General features: G+C 35.7%; 1 protein-coding gene across 2 annotated transcripts in view; it reads left to right on the top strand.

Annotated features, from left to right (window-relative positions):
* Positions 1–17,771, top strand: part of LOC119782052 (metabotropic glutamate receptor 4-like) — a 218,321-nt gene that overhangs the window by 188,537 nt on the left and 12,013 nt on the right. For both annotated transcript variants that reach the window (XM_038282805.1, XM_038282806.1), the window contains exons 7-9: positions 5,723–5,923; positions 13,888–14,024; positions 14,861–15,796. In XM_038282805.1, coding sequence (XP_038138733.1) covers positions 5,723–5,923; positions 13,888–14,024; positions 14,861–15,796 — 1,274 coding nt within the window. The remainder of the gene's footprint in view (positions 1–5,722; positions 5,924–13,887; positions 14,025–14,860; positions 15,797–17,771) is intronic.

Raw genomic sequence — 17,771 nt, 5'->3', positions numbered from 1 at the left:
TCCTTGATTGGACAGATATTGTAAACTGGTGTGTTATACTGTATGTTAAATAAACTGAACTCAACTGAATCATTTAAACATATTTTCAGAAATTTGGCCTATAATTATTCAATCCAGTTAATTAATGTGGACAGAAATATGCATCCTTGGATTGTCTCCAGAGGACCCGGAACTTGTAACAGGGACAAAAATTCTGCCTTGGGCTATTTTTAGGAGAAATCTGGGGTGCTCAGTTTATAATGAAACATGACATGCATGAATCTTCTCCTTCACTGCTAATGAATCTTTCAATCAAAAATGTCAAATATTTACACACATGTAAATTTTATTTCCCCTATTTTTTTTTAAATAGCCAGTCTTTATTTCCACTCCTTAGTAGCAGTCGAAAAGATATATAAAATGTATGACAATATTGGGTTCAATGACAAACACTGAGGTATACCCCAGTTATCCTTATTATTAGGGGAACACTTAATTTGTGAATGATTTCTGCTTATTAGTTGTCATGGTGGCGGCTCTTGAGCAAAATTGCTGCTGCCCTTTTCTTCCTTCAAGAAGCCCCCTGGGTACAATCATTTTTTAAGAGCAACCGGTACAATGATTCCTCTCAGAGCTCTTTGCCAGCTATGTTCCTTTACTTTCCTTTGTTCCATTCGAAAGCGCAGTGATTTCTTTCTCCCCCCATTTCTGTTAAGGCACATCAATCTGGTTTTACAACTCAGCTGCACTTGTTTATACAAAAACAAATTTAGAGAATATCTAAAATACAAAAATTTAAAATGTAAATGTTAATAACTTGTAAAATGGCTTGAAAAAAATGCTGCTTCATTTTATAACATACCTTTACCATTAATTATCAACTTTATATGTAACTACTAATGTCATAAAGATTGTTACATTTTGTGATATTTTACCAGTAGATTATATTATTAGAATATATTATTACCTCAAACTGAAAGTTGTAGTTAATTAATAGGTCAAAAATCGGGGGTAAAAACCAATTAAATGTTATTAGTTGAATGGCTATCAGCAGAGTTGTTAATTACAAACCAAGAAGAAAAGTGTCTCTGTCTATTCAAATGTTACCAAGAGGAGGGTGAGTCTGAGCTGAAAGATACATTTTTCGCTGCACAATAAACACAAACTGCTACAGGTTAAAATATTTATGTCTTTATTTCTAATAATCAAGGATTACGGCAAATCTAACATCATTGCAAACACTGCACAATACTAGAAAATAAACAAAAGGTTGATCAAACGGATAATTGGGGTAGAGCGAAAAAGGGGGTGTAAGAGTCCATTCAAATTATTTGTTAGGGGATGTCCAAGTTGAGCTAGATGCATTAATGCATAAATCAAATATCATTGCAGATGTGAATAACAATAAATGCAGTTAAACAGTGTTGTTTTGTTGAGCTTACAATGGGTAATGGTTCACAAATGCATTAAATAATACAGCATTACAGCACGATGGTTAGCTTAGATGAACTTAAGACCCAGCTAGAGGGTGGAACTTCACTGAGATAAAGGCTGTGTCGGAATGTCTGCCCTAATCTTGATATAGTATGGAGTTAGATCGGTCTCGATTTTCTCAAATACACATATGTAATTCATATGTGGACAAGCTAAGATCCACACATGCGCAGCACTATTTACAAACAGAAGATTGTTTGCGACCATTCACAAAGCTTCTTTGTATGAGCCAATCACAAGAAAGTACTCCACGTTGGATGAATATCCCCAGATCCCGCATCCTCCACTCTGCCCCACTCTGTTCCAGACCTCCTGTGCAAAGCAAGGCTACAATCTTTGTGGTTCCTTCCATGCAATCTATTATTATTTAATTCAAAGGAGAAAAATAATGCGGAATGAATGCTTAATTTAGTATGACATAATTAAATCTCACTATCACAGTAGATCATACAAGTTTCTGCCCAAAAATTTTCTTTTCATTGTGGGTCTTTGTAATAGGAATAATAATAAAAAATTGTTTTGTACTGTACTTTCTCTACCTCATCTCGTCATTGTTGCCTGCAATAAAAAGGTTTTTGAAGTTGTTAGAGGCGCACTTGGAAGGTGGTTTGACTGGATTTGATTAAACATTTAAGCATATCTGAATAAAATAAATATTTTGATGGAGATGAGAAATCTGCTTTCTGGTATGTTGAAGTACCTATCTTAGTTTTTGGGAATATATAAGAGTTATTCTCTAATTTGTATTTACCGATCTGTCGTTACCATGTTTTAATTTGACTAATCGGATCTTCTCGACATTCTTTTTCCTGTTTGGTGTGATTGCAATTGTGGATCTTGACCTGGCCGGACTGGAGCGGAGCAAAAAAATTGCTTTGCTCCATACAGTATTTTGACGGTGAATGATGGAGAAGACATACACAGACGGTGATGTGCAAATGAGTAGCAACGGATGTGGAACAGTTCTCATTGAGAAAGAGCACACAGCACCATGTCTGCCTGAAAGGGATCTGCATTGTTTATTGGCCTGCAGTAAATTTCCTCAAAGAGGCATGATCCCAGTCACAAGGGGGTCAGACTGTAAGCATGTGCTCCAGCAGTGTTTGTACCACAACATCTACTAGAGCCAAGGAATTAGTGTATGAAAGGACATCAGTACAGATGTATAATTCACATCTTAATGCTTCACCTAGTTTTCCTTATCCAACTGTTTTTTTGAAGGGCAACACATACTTTGTGCCTTGGTCTACATAATCTCCTCTAGTTAAGAAGTCATTGTAAGCATTAGCAGTGAACTATGACTATGACTAGTAAAAAGACTATACATTAATTCTTCACAATCTTAGACAGTATGTTTTTTTTTTGTCACAATAATCAGTTTTAGTTATAACAATAGTGTAGCAGTAATCAATCCATACAAGTTTCAGATGAGACCAGGCTGATAGAAATTATAACATGATAAAACAAGATATGAAAAAAAACTCAAATCCTCATGTCCTTTGCAGAACAAATTGATGCCTTTGTCAAAGCTACAACAGTCAAAAACAGAAATGGAAAGGGTGCTGGTGAAACAAGTGGTTCCCTCAGTGGTTTGTTATTCTGGAGAACCGGGGTGGATATTTAGGCGTGCATCTGAAATGTTATAAGAATACATCAGATTATAACTAATAATATTAATAATAACTGATAATTGTATTAAATAAAAGCAAGTCACTACAAAGCAGAAATACCTGGACTAGGAGTTGAACCCAGGACCTTCTTGCTGTAAGATAACAGAGCTATAATCTGTGCAGCTATGCATCCCTACATCTAATATATAAAAACGTTTTTGATTACACAGCAAACAAATCATTGCTTTGGAAAATAGTTTTATTATAGTTATGTCTTGGCATTTCAGGCCCATTTTCAGATGTTGGTTTCAGGCACTTTGGTATCATGCTAATCAATTCAGCAGAGTGCACAGACCGTGTAACAGTTTACATACTCATACTTTGTAACTGCCAAATCAGTAAACTTCCGATCCAGTGTTTCCTGTTTTATGCTGATAGCGCAAAGGACTGTGTTACTGTTTGTGTCTGAGCACAAGCAAAAACATGGATAAGCAACAGTTCAATTATACGGATGAATGGATAACTGTGCAGAGATAAAAAAAAAAGCTACTGCTGCTCATTGGATGCCCTTTAGGTAGACACAATGGTGTCTTAATTGATATGAAAGATTACATAGTCCCTTTTAATTCGTAATGCAATTATTTTATTTTATATTGTATAAAACTGTAAAGAGAACATTATTTTGCTTCACTGCTCTTTACTAGTAACTGTTGTTGCTATATTTTACCTGTAGATTATAAATATATAATTAACTAGAACTGGTGTTGTAGTTAATTATTTAAATCATTCAGGTTTAAAGCAATTTAATGTTCTTACTTGAATAGTTAAAACTATAATCTGTTTACTCACCAGGATTTTAGGCCTCTTACACTCAGGGTGGCTTCTGGCACAGCTGTTAAAATCCAGTTATTCTTACCAGTTTAGTGACTTAAGCTAGGCTATCAGGAGAGCTATTCATTACCAACAAAAGAAATATTGTCTCTGTTTATTCAAATGTCATTAAAAGAAGGGTGGATCTGGCATGAGTGATAAACCACTCGCCATACAAAAAGTACAAATGACTACAGGTTATAATAATGATATCTTTATTTCTGCGATCCAGGATTATAATGATGATAATAAGGACAGTTAAAACAACATGAATACATTCAGCTGAAAATGGTTAATGTTTACAAATGTATTAATAATATAGCATTGTAGCAAGGCGATAACCCTACATTCATCTAACCTAGCAAAAAGGGGGGGGGTCTTTCCTAGGTCCTGGCTCCTTTGACCCCTACTATGCAGTAGAAAGAAGGTGGAGCAACAAGCTATTACAAAAGGCGGAGGTTGGACTACAAAAATCCAGAGAATAGGTTTATGAACTCAGAAAATGGCTACCTTAACATGCGGGTACACACGGATAAAAAAAGGTGTACAGACCCTCAATCTCTCTACTACACTAACCTCAGGACAAAAAGGGAAACCAAGAAAATCAGGATGAAAGAAACACATAAACTCACTCACAGCCTATCACACCACATTAACTCACACCATAAAATCAGAGCTCTTTTATAAATGCTTTTAGATTAAACATCAGCATAAAGCAATAAAAGCTTTGCAAAAACCTGACTTAACTAGCTAGTTCACTGATTTCCTTCTTTATTAGCAATCTTGTATCATTACACTGCACTCCTGTTACTCTTTAAAAATAAAATCACATTCATCATATTACATTCTAAAAAGGGTATTTCTTAGGCAAACCCCATCTTGGAAGTCTTTGAATTGTCAATACTTATGTATATTTACAAGAAGAACCTTATGATTTCTTAAAGCTGTATTAGCAAAACAGGACACAAAAAAAGAATTTGATAAAATGCGTTGGACCACAATCATATGCAGAAATATGAATGTTTAAAGAAACTTCTGATAAAGCTATGTGTTTGTGAATTTTGTAATAGAAGAATCAAGTTGATAAATGAAAACTTGCTTGGTGAGTTATTTTCCAAAGCAGTAGAATAACTCAAGCCATGATTAATATACACATGTCATAACTAATTACATTAATGGTGAAGAATGATAAGCCTTGTCTGGCTGTGTCTTCCTCCCCTCTCATATCACTCTGTCAAGCTCTCTGCTGATGATTAATGGATTCACACCGGAACAAGGATTGATAGGGATAACAAAGAATGATCTCATAAACAAAACAATATCCCGTGTAATTTTCCATTTACAATTTTAAAGTATATGTAACTAGAGTTTATGACTTAATTTTAACCATGAAACCTGTCTTTACCAAGCATAATTATGTAATATCATGACAAACTTCATTGGTCATTTGCTTGGGAGCACAAAGAATTTCAGGGATGAAACCTAAAAAGTGTGTTTTGCATAACATTGCTTGGCTCTTAGTGACAGCCAAAACAGAGAAAGGCTCCAAAGGGAGACCACTTTACAATTGTAAAGTATTGTAAAGTAAAAAGATTTCTGAAAAGCTTATATTTTTGCTTGGTTTTTACACATCTAATAAATTATTTTCATTAATTAAATATCCTTTTGATATTTTTTTATTAAATTATTGTTTTGCTTTGATAAAGAGTACCTCAGATATGGTCTTTCTTTGTTTCCTTTTTTTTTTCATGTTAATGAATTTCTTTCAGACCATGAGCGGATTGGAAAAGATTCATCCTATGAGCAAGAAGGGAAAGTACAATTTGTAATAGATGCTGTGTATGCCATGGCTCATGCTCTCCATAACATGCACAAAGACCTCTGCCCTGGGAAAGTTGGCCTCTGCTCCAAAATGGATACCATCAATGGCACACTGCTTCTCAAGTACATTCGCAATGTCAACTTTACAGGTGTGTATTTCTGCTAATTCTAAACATTATGTGTGCATTATGTGTGCTCTAAGTTGATACTGTATATTCAACTATATAAGGCTAGAACCAAAATATTATAATAAATGTAATATCTAAGGTGTATGTGACATAGTCCAATTATTGCCTGTAAGCTGTGTTCAACAGTTGTTTGTGTGTTGGTACATGAGATAACCTGAACGCTGCACTTTTACCCTTTTTTTGCACACACGCATACTGATTCAGAGACTTTATAAAGATCCACCAGCTTTAAATGATCATGCCAGAGAAAGCAAAACATGAAAGACAGAGATCTGTATGAATCCTGACAATCACCCATAGAAGGGCATGTTTTATCATAGCTGATGATAAGCAGTAACTTTGCTTTGTGAGATTTCCTGCCTTATCTTGTCAGCATGGAATTGCCCACGCAAGAGATTTCTGACTTCAAGGGCACTGGAGGCTGAGTTTAAATTGTGCGGAAGCAAGAATAGGAAGAGACTTAGCTGACAGCATAACAGAAACTGCTATCCGTTGCTGTTCAGTAGTTTCACTTTGTAAAGAGCAAAAATGTTTTTATTGTTACTGACAGAAGCTGAGTGTAGGTGTGGGCATGTGAAGGAGTGTGCATTACACAGAGTGTTTAAAATTTTCTCTACACAGGTCTGAAATCTTTTGACTTTTAAATCTTCATTTATTTCTCAAAATGGCTTCTCATATCAGAGGCATGGGTCAACCACAATAGTTGACCCATGCTTCTGATTTCAGCAACATTAAGGTTTCCATTCTCTTTAACACTTTTTTTCTATGTCCTTAGTATGTCCTTTAGGTTTTCATAGCTCAAAACTTGGCCATGTCCTTAAGAACTGGTGCTTTTTAAGGACAAAGTCAATATATTTAGTGTTATTATAAACTACTGTATTTGAATGATCTTGGAATGGGCTGTGTAATGTACAATGTTTGCAGACTCAGCAGGTTTCCATTCATTTTGGGGTTGAATATTTCAATAAATTTTTTTTTCTTTCATATTAATAATTAAATCACTGTAGTGCATCAAAAATTATGATCAGAACTCATCATTATGACTATATTTTATTCAGATCAGTCTTAAAATATCTGTACTTGAACTCGTACTCCATTTGGAAATATCTGGCATCGGTGCCTTCCAACAGCATGGTATCACAGAATCTCTGGGAATTAGTCTCTTCTTCGGGAAGACAGAAAAGAGTAAGAGACCTCTTGCAGCCAGAAACACATTTTTATGACTCGGGAATTATTTATTGGTTAAAAAAGCAAATAATTTTTTCACAGTTCAGATTACGTAATAAAAGAACCACTTCATCTCAGCACTGAGAAGAAATTATGGCGCTCTGCCTCACCTCACTGCTTGCAGAGTTGGCGTGTTGTTAACTGGGCAGGGACGGTGCAGCCAAGGTAGGTGCTTCCTGGAAAGAGCAGTTGATGACAACTTGTTTTGGTCATTCACTTTTCAAGCACAATTCACATAGATTATTAAAACATGAATAAAGCAAAATATTCTATGGATATATATATCTATATATATATATATATATATATATATATATATATATATATATATATATATATATATATATATGTATTTTTTTTTTTTTTTTTTTTAGTGAAGCCTCTTGACTGTTTACATTTACAGACAAAACCACACACAGTGCGTTCTGTATCCGTATCAGCATTAAACAATCTTTAAATGTCCCTTAGCGGCCTGTTTGGATCAAATTATATATCTGCTCTAGCATGCCTCCACGTCCTCTGGACAGCTGCAACACTACAACACCAATTCAATGTCTGTCTAAGCAGATGTTACTTGTTTAATGGATAGACACATTTTAATTAAATTATCAATTAATGTACAACATCATACATCATTTGTTTGTTAATATCCCTACTTCTGATAATCTATAGAAAAGTTCAGAAAGTTTCTTCTGCAACTTGTAGAGCAGTGGTGTCCAACTCCAGGCCTCTAGATCTACTACCCTGCAACTTATAGGTACGTCCCTGCTCCAGAAAACCTGAATCAAATGAGTGACTCTACAAGGCCTCCACCAAAACTTATTGCATGGTGAGAAACTAATCAGGCATTTGATTCAGCTGTGCTGTTGTAACAGAGATGTTGTGAAAGGTTGCAGTATGGTAGATCTTGAGGCCTGCAGTTGGAGACCACTACTGTAGAGGCTTAAATCTAGTCACATAACAGCTTTAAAGACTATTTAGGTGAACAACCAAGTGAGCAGGTATGTTTAAAGTGATCAGATAATTTACATTGTCAATGTCTACTGAAACTTAAATCTGGATTACAATGTAAATTATAGTTGACAATAAATAAACTGATTGATTGATATATCTAAGATAACACTTAGACAACTATTTTTATTTTCAAAATTCCAAGGATACACAAACAGCATTTGTTTGACAGAACTCTAGAAAATGTCCCATTCTTACAGAAGGTCACAGTACTGATTTAAAATATCCATCACAAACATTTGATAATCAAAACTGATAGGCAGACTTGCCCCCCAAAACCTTCATGATCAATAATAATACAGTAGCAGCCATTCAAAATGTCCCATCTCCCAGTCAAATGCCAGCCGAATGGCAGCCAACTGGAGTGACCCCCTCCTTCTCCCGGGCATGCATTTTTTTTGCTCTGACTCCAACTTTTCACTGAATTACAGGGTCTGACCAGGAGATCTCTTTAGGTCTTAATATCCACAAATCATGACAGAAAGAATATTTTAGTACCAAGATCAAAGTACAAAGAGCAGCCAAGGACACATCAAGGAAAGTAGGGAAATTTTGAATTGCTACTACTGTATGTGTAAACCCTTCTGCATTCAGTCCCATTCTAACTAGTTATTGTTTTATTATTGCACCAGGCTTTAAATCAGCCACAAACCATGACATACGTATATCTTGCAGTGGGCTTACAGTGTTGTGGTGCTAGCTGGCAGACTGCAGTTGCATCAAGCTAGATTCAGAGATAAAGCAAGACAAGGAAAAAAACACAGCAGTCTCTTATTTCCTGGTTTAAATTGCAGAAATCTTTGTCACAGATGAAAATAGTCCACCCTATTTTCCAAGGGAAAATGGGCGGGAGGGTGCAGGGTCTTATTCTGCTGCTCAGATTCCAAGCACACCAAATTCTGTCCATTCTCACTTAGCCAGCCTGTCTATCAGTTAGCTGTTTAGCTTCTCCACAACAAGCCATCTTCCATACAAAACTTTATTTTTTTTTATCATGTCTATATCTCAAGGGATTAGCACCTCTTCTATAGCACCTCTCCTGCCCTCTGGAAGGCGTTACAGGCGCCTCTGTACCAAGACAACCAGGTACAGGAACAGCTTCCTCCATAGTGCACATCTATCACTTTTGAGCTCTGCCTACTGACATCTGAACAATCAGCGACAGAATGTATCCTCATACACACAACAATAACACAGATTTTATCCTCATTCACATAGTAATACATGTACAAAAAAACATTTACAACTACCTACCTGCACCTAACTGGTTCATAGTCTGTATGCATAGCCTGTATACGTTTATCTTATACCACCTGATGCAATGCTGGATGTATGCAATTTGCATTTTGTTGCTTGTAGTTGTGACATTTTGCAATGATACTTTAATAAAGTTTAATTTATTCTATTTTATTGTATTCTAATTATATTTAGCAAAAGCAAACAAATAACAATATTTAAAACATGGTAAGCTGGATCTTTATTAAACAAAGTCACTACAGCAAGATGAGCAAAAGATTATATACAGCTCCTGACTAATTAATTATACCCCCAGATGTAAAATCAGAGCTCCATACGAAAGTAAAAAGGGCACTAATGCAACCTTCTGCATTGTTAACATATAGAAATAATTATGCAAAATAGGGCACTGCTGTAATTCTTGTTATTAACTGCTGATACAAGTTGAGCTAATTAAGTGTCAGTTGACCAGAGGGCCATGCAATCAAGCAGAAGGCAAAACAGATGCTTTGACAAAGCTTTAAATTTGGTTCACCAACACTGATGATTACACAGTGATAGACATATTCATCTCAATAAAGTTAGAGAGCACAACCTCTGGATGAAGGGCATGCATATATGCATGCAGAAGTGTCAAAAGTACTTATAAGACTAGAAAAAGATTTTCAGAATAAAAGCATCAATTCAACTCCTTTTATGTAAGAGCAAAAATGCAATGTTCATCTTACATTGAAGTTTCAAATAGCATCGTAATTAAAATAGAACATGAAACATAATCAACATGTACATTTTAAATACAATAAAGGGCGAATTGATGAGGAATGTTTTATGTCTCAGAATCTGATTAATTAGCGTTATTGTTTTTTTGCTAATTGTCTGCATCCATGTCATTATCAGCAATATTTTATATAAAAAAACAGGTTCCAAATTTTCTTATCATGCTCTTTATTTTTTTCTGTTTTTTTGTAGCTGGTATATAATGTCATTATCAATGTGCAAAGTAGCAACAAGACAGTTTTAAGACAGTAAGGGAAAAAAAGTGAGGATTGCTTCTTCAACTTAGATGGGTAAAAGTCTTCAGAAAAATAAATAGTGCAGTAAATTACGGATACTGCAAAAAACTATCCGAACCACCTCTACAACCAAAACCTCCAGCCTGGCAAGGCAATAAGTTTACAGGTAATAATCTAGAAATGTTGTCCTCTATTATAAATTCTGTGTATAACTTAGGCATTTAACCTTACTTCTTTTAAAAACATGCTGTTTTGGAATTTCATGGAATTTTCCCTGCAAGAAAAAGAGAAAATACTTGAAAATATAATCTGATCTTGCATTTTTTTCAACAACAGCAGCTCACTGCAGTTACAGCACAAAGCAGTCAAGTAGGAAATTGGACTGCAATCTGTTCAATCAGCAAGACAATTGACAATAAAGTTTGATATGTGAGATATCCAGCTGGCTGTCCAACGGCCAGATTGTTGATTGATTGTTGGTAATAAAATGATCTTCCAGTCAAGAATTTCCCTGCATCACTTCAATATTTTTTTGACCTACTAAAACATATACAAATCTGTCAACTAATTGTTCTACATTAAAAAAACACACACCACAAATTGCTGATTGATAATATGATTATTGAACTAATCTTTACTTAAATAACTGAATGTATCTATGCATCTATATGTGGTGGCAGAAGTAAAAAAGCACCAGGATGAGTATAAAATTGTATTTAAATCGTCTTTGATTAAAGTTCCTATGGTGCTAGATATGCTAGTCTGAATATTTATAAATATTTGGATATATTGGACTTTTCAGTGACAACCATATGTTTTAAAAGAAACAAAGAATATATGGAGTGCATTGTGTCAATTAAAATGTCACGGTAATGTCAGAGGTTGACTCAGAAGACTGGTTTAAGCTAATATGAAAAGCAGCAATAGGTTAACAACTAAGGTTTTCAGATTATAATCTTTGAAACCACAAGACTTCAAAATTTAAGGGAGATAAATACCAACACAAGTGGATAACAACTGGTGCCACTCCTGCTATATAAGTATACATAACTCAAAATTGCTTTTAAAAAACACTGTGGGGGTGACTGTTTTGTAATGGCCTTCACAGCCACCAGATCACATTCCAATAGGGAGGACCTTAGGCATGAGATTAAGTAAATAAGTCAGGTCATGGATGTGCTATCATGCCAATGTGGAAACAAGGTAATGCTTTTATTTAATTTTTTTAAGATCATCTCATCTGTTACTTTTAAAGTGGAGGATGTTATTTTTCAGGGTGGATCATCAAAATTAGTGGTCCTCATAATTGTCAATCATTCTGTTGATACGTTTACATAAGGCCATCCTAGATGCTTATACCCATTTTCAATTAACAGGGGTAAATCTGACATAGCCAAAAAATTGCAAATCTTTTTTTTTGGTAAGCTTGTATGAGCGATGTAAACAGTAACTTTTTTAAACAGAGCATGGGTTAACCCACACCTCACCTTTAAGACAAACCTTGTTATGTTGCTCTAAATTATGTGAGGGTGATAGATGGTATAGCTTAAAAATTAAAAGCCAAATTCCTTACAGGAAAATAACTACTTGTCCTTTAATGTCTACCTTCAAAGACATTTTCAAGTTGTTCAAAGGGATGACACAGTAGCTCGATAACAACCAAGGCTATCTTTGCAAACCACAAGGTGAAGAAGATGCACAGAAAAAATTGAGACAATATCCAAAACTCACTGTTAGAGAGATATACTGGAATCACTAAATTTCCGTAACAACCATTTATTTTAGCGCATTTTTACCAAGGGGACTAATTAGTGAGGGGGGCACTGTAGTTCATCTGGCAGTGTATTTACCAACACTAAAATGTTTTTTTCCGCCCACATGCTATATTCTCTGCTATACAGTATAAATCCAATTGCTTGTCTGGCTCATAAAACTTTTCTGTGTTGAATGAAAACTGTGGCCTGGTCATAAAACAAGGAGTTTAGTCGCTAAACATTTAAACAGTCTCCTCCTGCAACACTGCAAGTACTCAATTAGCGCAATCTGTCAAGGCAATCAAAAACAAATCAAACATCAATTCCCTTTACTGCTGATAGGGGCGAATCTTTATAAATGCAATGACTTTCTACTTAAATTACAACAGGATAAAACTAGGGCATTTAAAACTCTGAGGGATTTCAATTGTAGCGTAGAGAAAGATAAATCTTCTCAAGAGAATAAATAAAAATGGCTTCAGAGATAAACTTGCATGTTTCTAACCTGGACCCTTGACTCTAGTAATCAATTTTAAATCAGTATTGATGTATTTTATATATAACAGCACATGCAAAAAGAGTATTATGTGAATATATCATAGGTGGGAAGTGATTCAATTTTTTTTAATCTATTTAATTACAGGAAGTGTAAATAGTTAATTGCTATTAATCTCATTTTAGTCAAAACCCATATGTTTACAAATTAAATAAACTTTTCAAATCAAAAACAAATTTGATCCTCAGTTGTTGAATAAAATATCATATGAGCATAGCAACAGATATATTTCTTGTATTTATCAGTTTTTTAGGGTATTGAACCATTGGATTGGTTGAAAGTTTAAATCATTTAGCTTTATTTAGAAACCCCTGATATTTTATTCAACTTCTTTCAAAAACTATTCGAAGTGTAAATACTCCCTATGAACATTCCATTAACATTGATTATAGCAATATTCCTTTCACTAAAATATGGTAAAAGAAAAAAAATAAATAAATATAGCAACAAGGCAGACAATATTGCCTGTAAACAGATCATTTCCATTTCTAATACTGACAGAACTGTGTTAGCTCTGCATAAAGCATTGCCTTTAGGAGCCTAACAATTGCTATTCAATGTACAGCATTTAATAGATTTGGTGCAAAAAAAGCCTGTCTTTGATTGGACGGTTGGTGTGGTTCATTGACATACAATTAAAGAAAGTTGTTTGTGGACAGATGGAGATGAGCGAGCGTAGTGAGGGCCGAGTGACCATGGACCTGTAAGGCCAAGCATGTGTTGAGTGTGCAGAGAGGCGAAGTGGGGACATACATTTTGTTAAACAAGCAAAGAAAAGGAGTGAAGCTAGAGCAAAGGTAGCAGAGCAGAGTTTGTCAGAGTAAAGCTTGCTGCAGACAGATTTTGTGTGCATTTAATCGCTGCCCATCTGTTTCACTGTACATTTTGACTGGTAACAATTGGCGCTTTGCTTTGTGGCAGACTTTACGCCATAGGTTTACAAGAAATAGGCCAGTACAAAGATTCCCAGCGTAGGAATTTAGTATGTACATAAGAAAAACAATTAACTGAGTTAATATATATATATATATATTTTTTACGCATTAAAGTTTCACCTGAAGGCAGTCCAAACATACAGCTCGACATTGAAGTTAAACATATGCTTTCCTTTGTTCTTATTTTCTTCAGGAATTGCAGGTACCCCTGTGATCTTCAACGTGAATGGAGATGCTCCTGGTCGCTATGAAATCTACCAATACCAGATTAGTAATAACACAATGGAATACAAGATCATCGGGCACTGGACAGATCAGCTCTACCTAAATGTATGGATACTCTTATGTTTTTGTATGGTACACACAGCATTCTTTACGTAAGCCGGGCTTAAACAGTGCAATTTTTTGCGCTTTTTGGGGTGATTTTCCAGTTGTGCAAGAATTTTTCAATCAGGCCGACTTCAGCAATTAAACATGTTTGTTTTTCTCCCGACCGTCATGGGCAAATCGCTCACTGGGCATGCGTTAACAAGGAATCTTCTTTTTCCTTCCTCTTCTCAGATGTACACACATAAGCATGGCGGGGGTGCGGGTGAAATGGAGTTCTTTCTGTAAAATTGACAGACTGTAGTAGTCCAAATACGTTATTGCCTTTTCTTTTTGATGGCTTTCAGCACAAAATTGTCAAGGAATCACATCCAGTGAGCTTCATATTCCTCTTCTACTCATTTGGCTTCCGTATAGACAGAGTAGCTCCATCTCACTGCGGAGCTGAGTCAGACGTGGTTTTTAGACGTAGAGTATGAGCAGGTAGATCGCATCAGAGCATCGGGCTGAACATGCATCATGAGCTATGAACCCACTCTTATGTAATTTTTATGTAATTTTGAAAGGGAATTGTTTTTTGTCTTTCACGGCTGCAAGATTTAATCATCAATATAAATATAAATTTGCATTTGAAATAAAGCAAAATGTGTGAAATAGTACATGCATCAAATATTTTTGCTATACTGATTAATTGTAATCCCCTGTATGAACCTGGGTTCTATATAGAAATCCTTGTAAGAAAAGGGTTTGTTTAAATGATACATGTTTGCTGGAACATTTTAGGCCTCATCCTAACTACCGGTACATAAAACATCTGTCTTTTCTTTTCTTTTTTTTAGACTGAGGAGATGCAGTGGCCTGGTGGAACCCAAGAAGTGCCGTCCTCTATCTGCAGCCAGCCTTGCCGTCCTGGGCAGCGCAAAAAAACAGTGAAGGGGATTCCATGCTGCTGGCACTGTGAGAGTTGTGACGGCTACCAGTATCAGGCAGATACTTACACCTGCAAAATGTGCCGCTTTGATTTGCGGCCAAATGACAACCACACCGGATGTGTTCCCATTCCGATTGTCAAGCTGGAGTGGAGCTCTCCTTGGGCAGTCATTCCTGTCCTGATTGCAGTATTTGGTATCATAGCTACTTTGCTAGTCGTTGCTACATTTGTTCGCTACAACGATACGCCCATCGTTAAAGCATCTGGTCGAGAACTGAGTTATGTACTATTGACAGGTATCTTTTTGTGCTATGCTACAACTTTTCTCATGATCTCAACACCGGATGTGTTTGTATGCTCCCTACGCAGGATTTTTCTTGGGCTTGGCATGAGTATAAGCTATGCAGCACTGTTAACCAAGACAAATCGGATATACAGGATTTTTGAGCAAGGCAAAATGTCTGTCAGTGCTCCTCGATTCATCTCTCCAGCCTCTCAGTTAGTCATCACTTTTAGTCTGATATCGGTGCAGCTACTTGGAGTGTGCATCTGGTTTGGGGTTGATCCATCACAAGCTATCATCGACTATGAGGACCAGCGTACAGCCAATCCTGAAATGGCCAGAGGGGTACTAAAATGTGACATATCAGACCTGTCTCTGATCTGTCTGCTTGGATATAGCATGCTTCTGATGGTCACCTGCACAGTTTATGCAATCAAAACTAGAGGAGTTCCTGAAACATTCAATGAGGCCAAGCCTATTGGCTTCACCATGTACACAACCTGCATTGTTTGGCTAGCCTTCATCCCCATCTTTTTTGGAACTTCACAGTCAACAGAGAAGGTAAAGTTTAAAGCTAAATTTGCTAAATGCTTCTTGATGTTTGTCAAATCAGCAAAGGTACTTGTACATATTCTATGGAAGTTTGTCATTTGGACATCTTATGTTTTCATTGTATCTGATTTTGATGAAAATGCCTGCTTAAATTATTTTTTTGTATTTGATAACTATCATTGTGTTTGTGAATGCCACCACCATTCATCACCAGCTCCACAGAGGGACTTACATGGTTTTTAGAGCAAGATGTCAGGATGATTCATTCACCTGGAATTATCTTTAATACTTGTGTTTCCGTAAATATTGTCTAGTGAGAAACCGAGTCAGCAATCAACTTATATCCTTGCAAACGGGCATAGATGTTGCAATATTGGACAGAACCTTTGTAGTTGCTCGTTGTTGTTGCCAGCTGACAGTTAATCATGCATTACTTAGGACTACAAGTACTAATTCTGAGGTTGGAAGCACAGAGAGGAAAGGTTATATTACAACAGCAGCAAAAGCATTAGAATAGGCTTTGCACAGCAACAAACTTAATAGCCTATTGTTATTTACACAAATATATACATATATACATAATTTACCAAAGACACGATTTTTTAGCATAGCAACTAAAACCTTATGTTGCAGGAAAAAAGTTAAAATGTTTGCTTTCTGTCCTGCAGAAAACAATGTTGTATATGTTTTTCTTTTCTAAAAATCTTCTAATTGTATCAGTTTTCAGCAAACTCTAGCAATCACAAATAGCATTTTAGAATTCACAAACTACCCTATTTTTTTTTTCTGTCAACATTTTCCATATGGGAATGTCAGATAAACATAGAACAGCTCAGACCTACAGTAACCAGAAATGCAACAGAAGAGCCCTAAAAATTCATATTGGTTTCTGCCCTCAGCTCTTTACTGTCAATGTCCCAGTGGAGCAGATTGACCATCATGTCCAGAAAGATTTATGTTAGCAACTCCTATGAAAGTGGACAAGGGTCTTGGCTCCCTTTAGAGAGCAACTTCACTCTATACTCCAGAGGGCTGGGAATATTGTTTAGGACTCACCCCAGGGCAAAAGTAATCTTCTTGGGAGATTACAACACTTTGCCCTCTATCGCCAAAAAGTGCTCCTGTGTTTTTTGCAGTATGATGACATACATGGATTTATCACTTGCAGCATCTTGTGTCCTCTTTTTTTTTCAGAAATGACAAAAATCTCAATATGGCTTGCATTTGAAGAAGGAAATATTTTTACCAGAATAAAAAAAAATCATAGCCCACTAATTTAGGCTGTATAATTTACTCCAATAAATACATTGAGGTTACTGTTAGCCTTTGCTGGTTCACGATGGCATCCATGTCAATCCAATCCTTAATATGTATTAGAATGGCATACAGTTCTAACATATATTATTGTGTGGTCTGAGACACCTTTGAGCTATTCCTATATCAAACAACTAGTTTGTGATGTTTCAAAATGTAATGTCAGTCAGAACCTTTGTCTATTTTCTAAGGAGGATTTTTTTCAGCTGTGGTTTAATATACATTCAATACATTTTTGGTTGTTGACTTTAGAAAGGTTGTAATGAAAAAGGAGGAAACTCAGTTGTACATTTATTCCACTTTTCTTAATCAGATGTACCATAGAAACTTGATTAGCCACATAAACAGAACCTATACATTCTATAACAGAAATGCTTCTAAATGACAGATAGTCTTTGGTCTGTCTTAACTTTAAGTTTCAAGTCAAATAGAATTCTTAAATTATTTGCTAAATTAGAATAGATATTTTCTTTGAACTTTATTGAAATTGAGAAGTTTAAATACATTTCAACTTGGAGAGTCTCACATGGAGAAAAAAAGCAGCAATTAGAAAGTTTTGACAGGAAGACATACAGTAAGTCTGGCAGAAGATATTAGAGCTGAATGCAGACGAGCTGCATAAGCAGGAAGCTCTAGGATAGAGACGTCTTTACCACCTGGAGTCTGACAC

Source organism: Cyprinodon tularosa, unplaced genomic scaffold (genome assembly GCF_016077235.1).
Source record: "Cyprinodon tularosa strain WSP-4 unplaced genomic scaffold, ASM1607723v1 ctg187, whole genome shotgun sequence".
NCBI lineage: Eukaryota > Metazoa > Chordata > Actinopteri > Cyprinodontiformes > Cyprinodontidae > Cyprinodon > Cyprinodon tularosa.
This window is presented reverse-complemented; position numbering and strand designations above follow the sequence as displayed.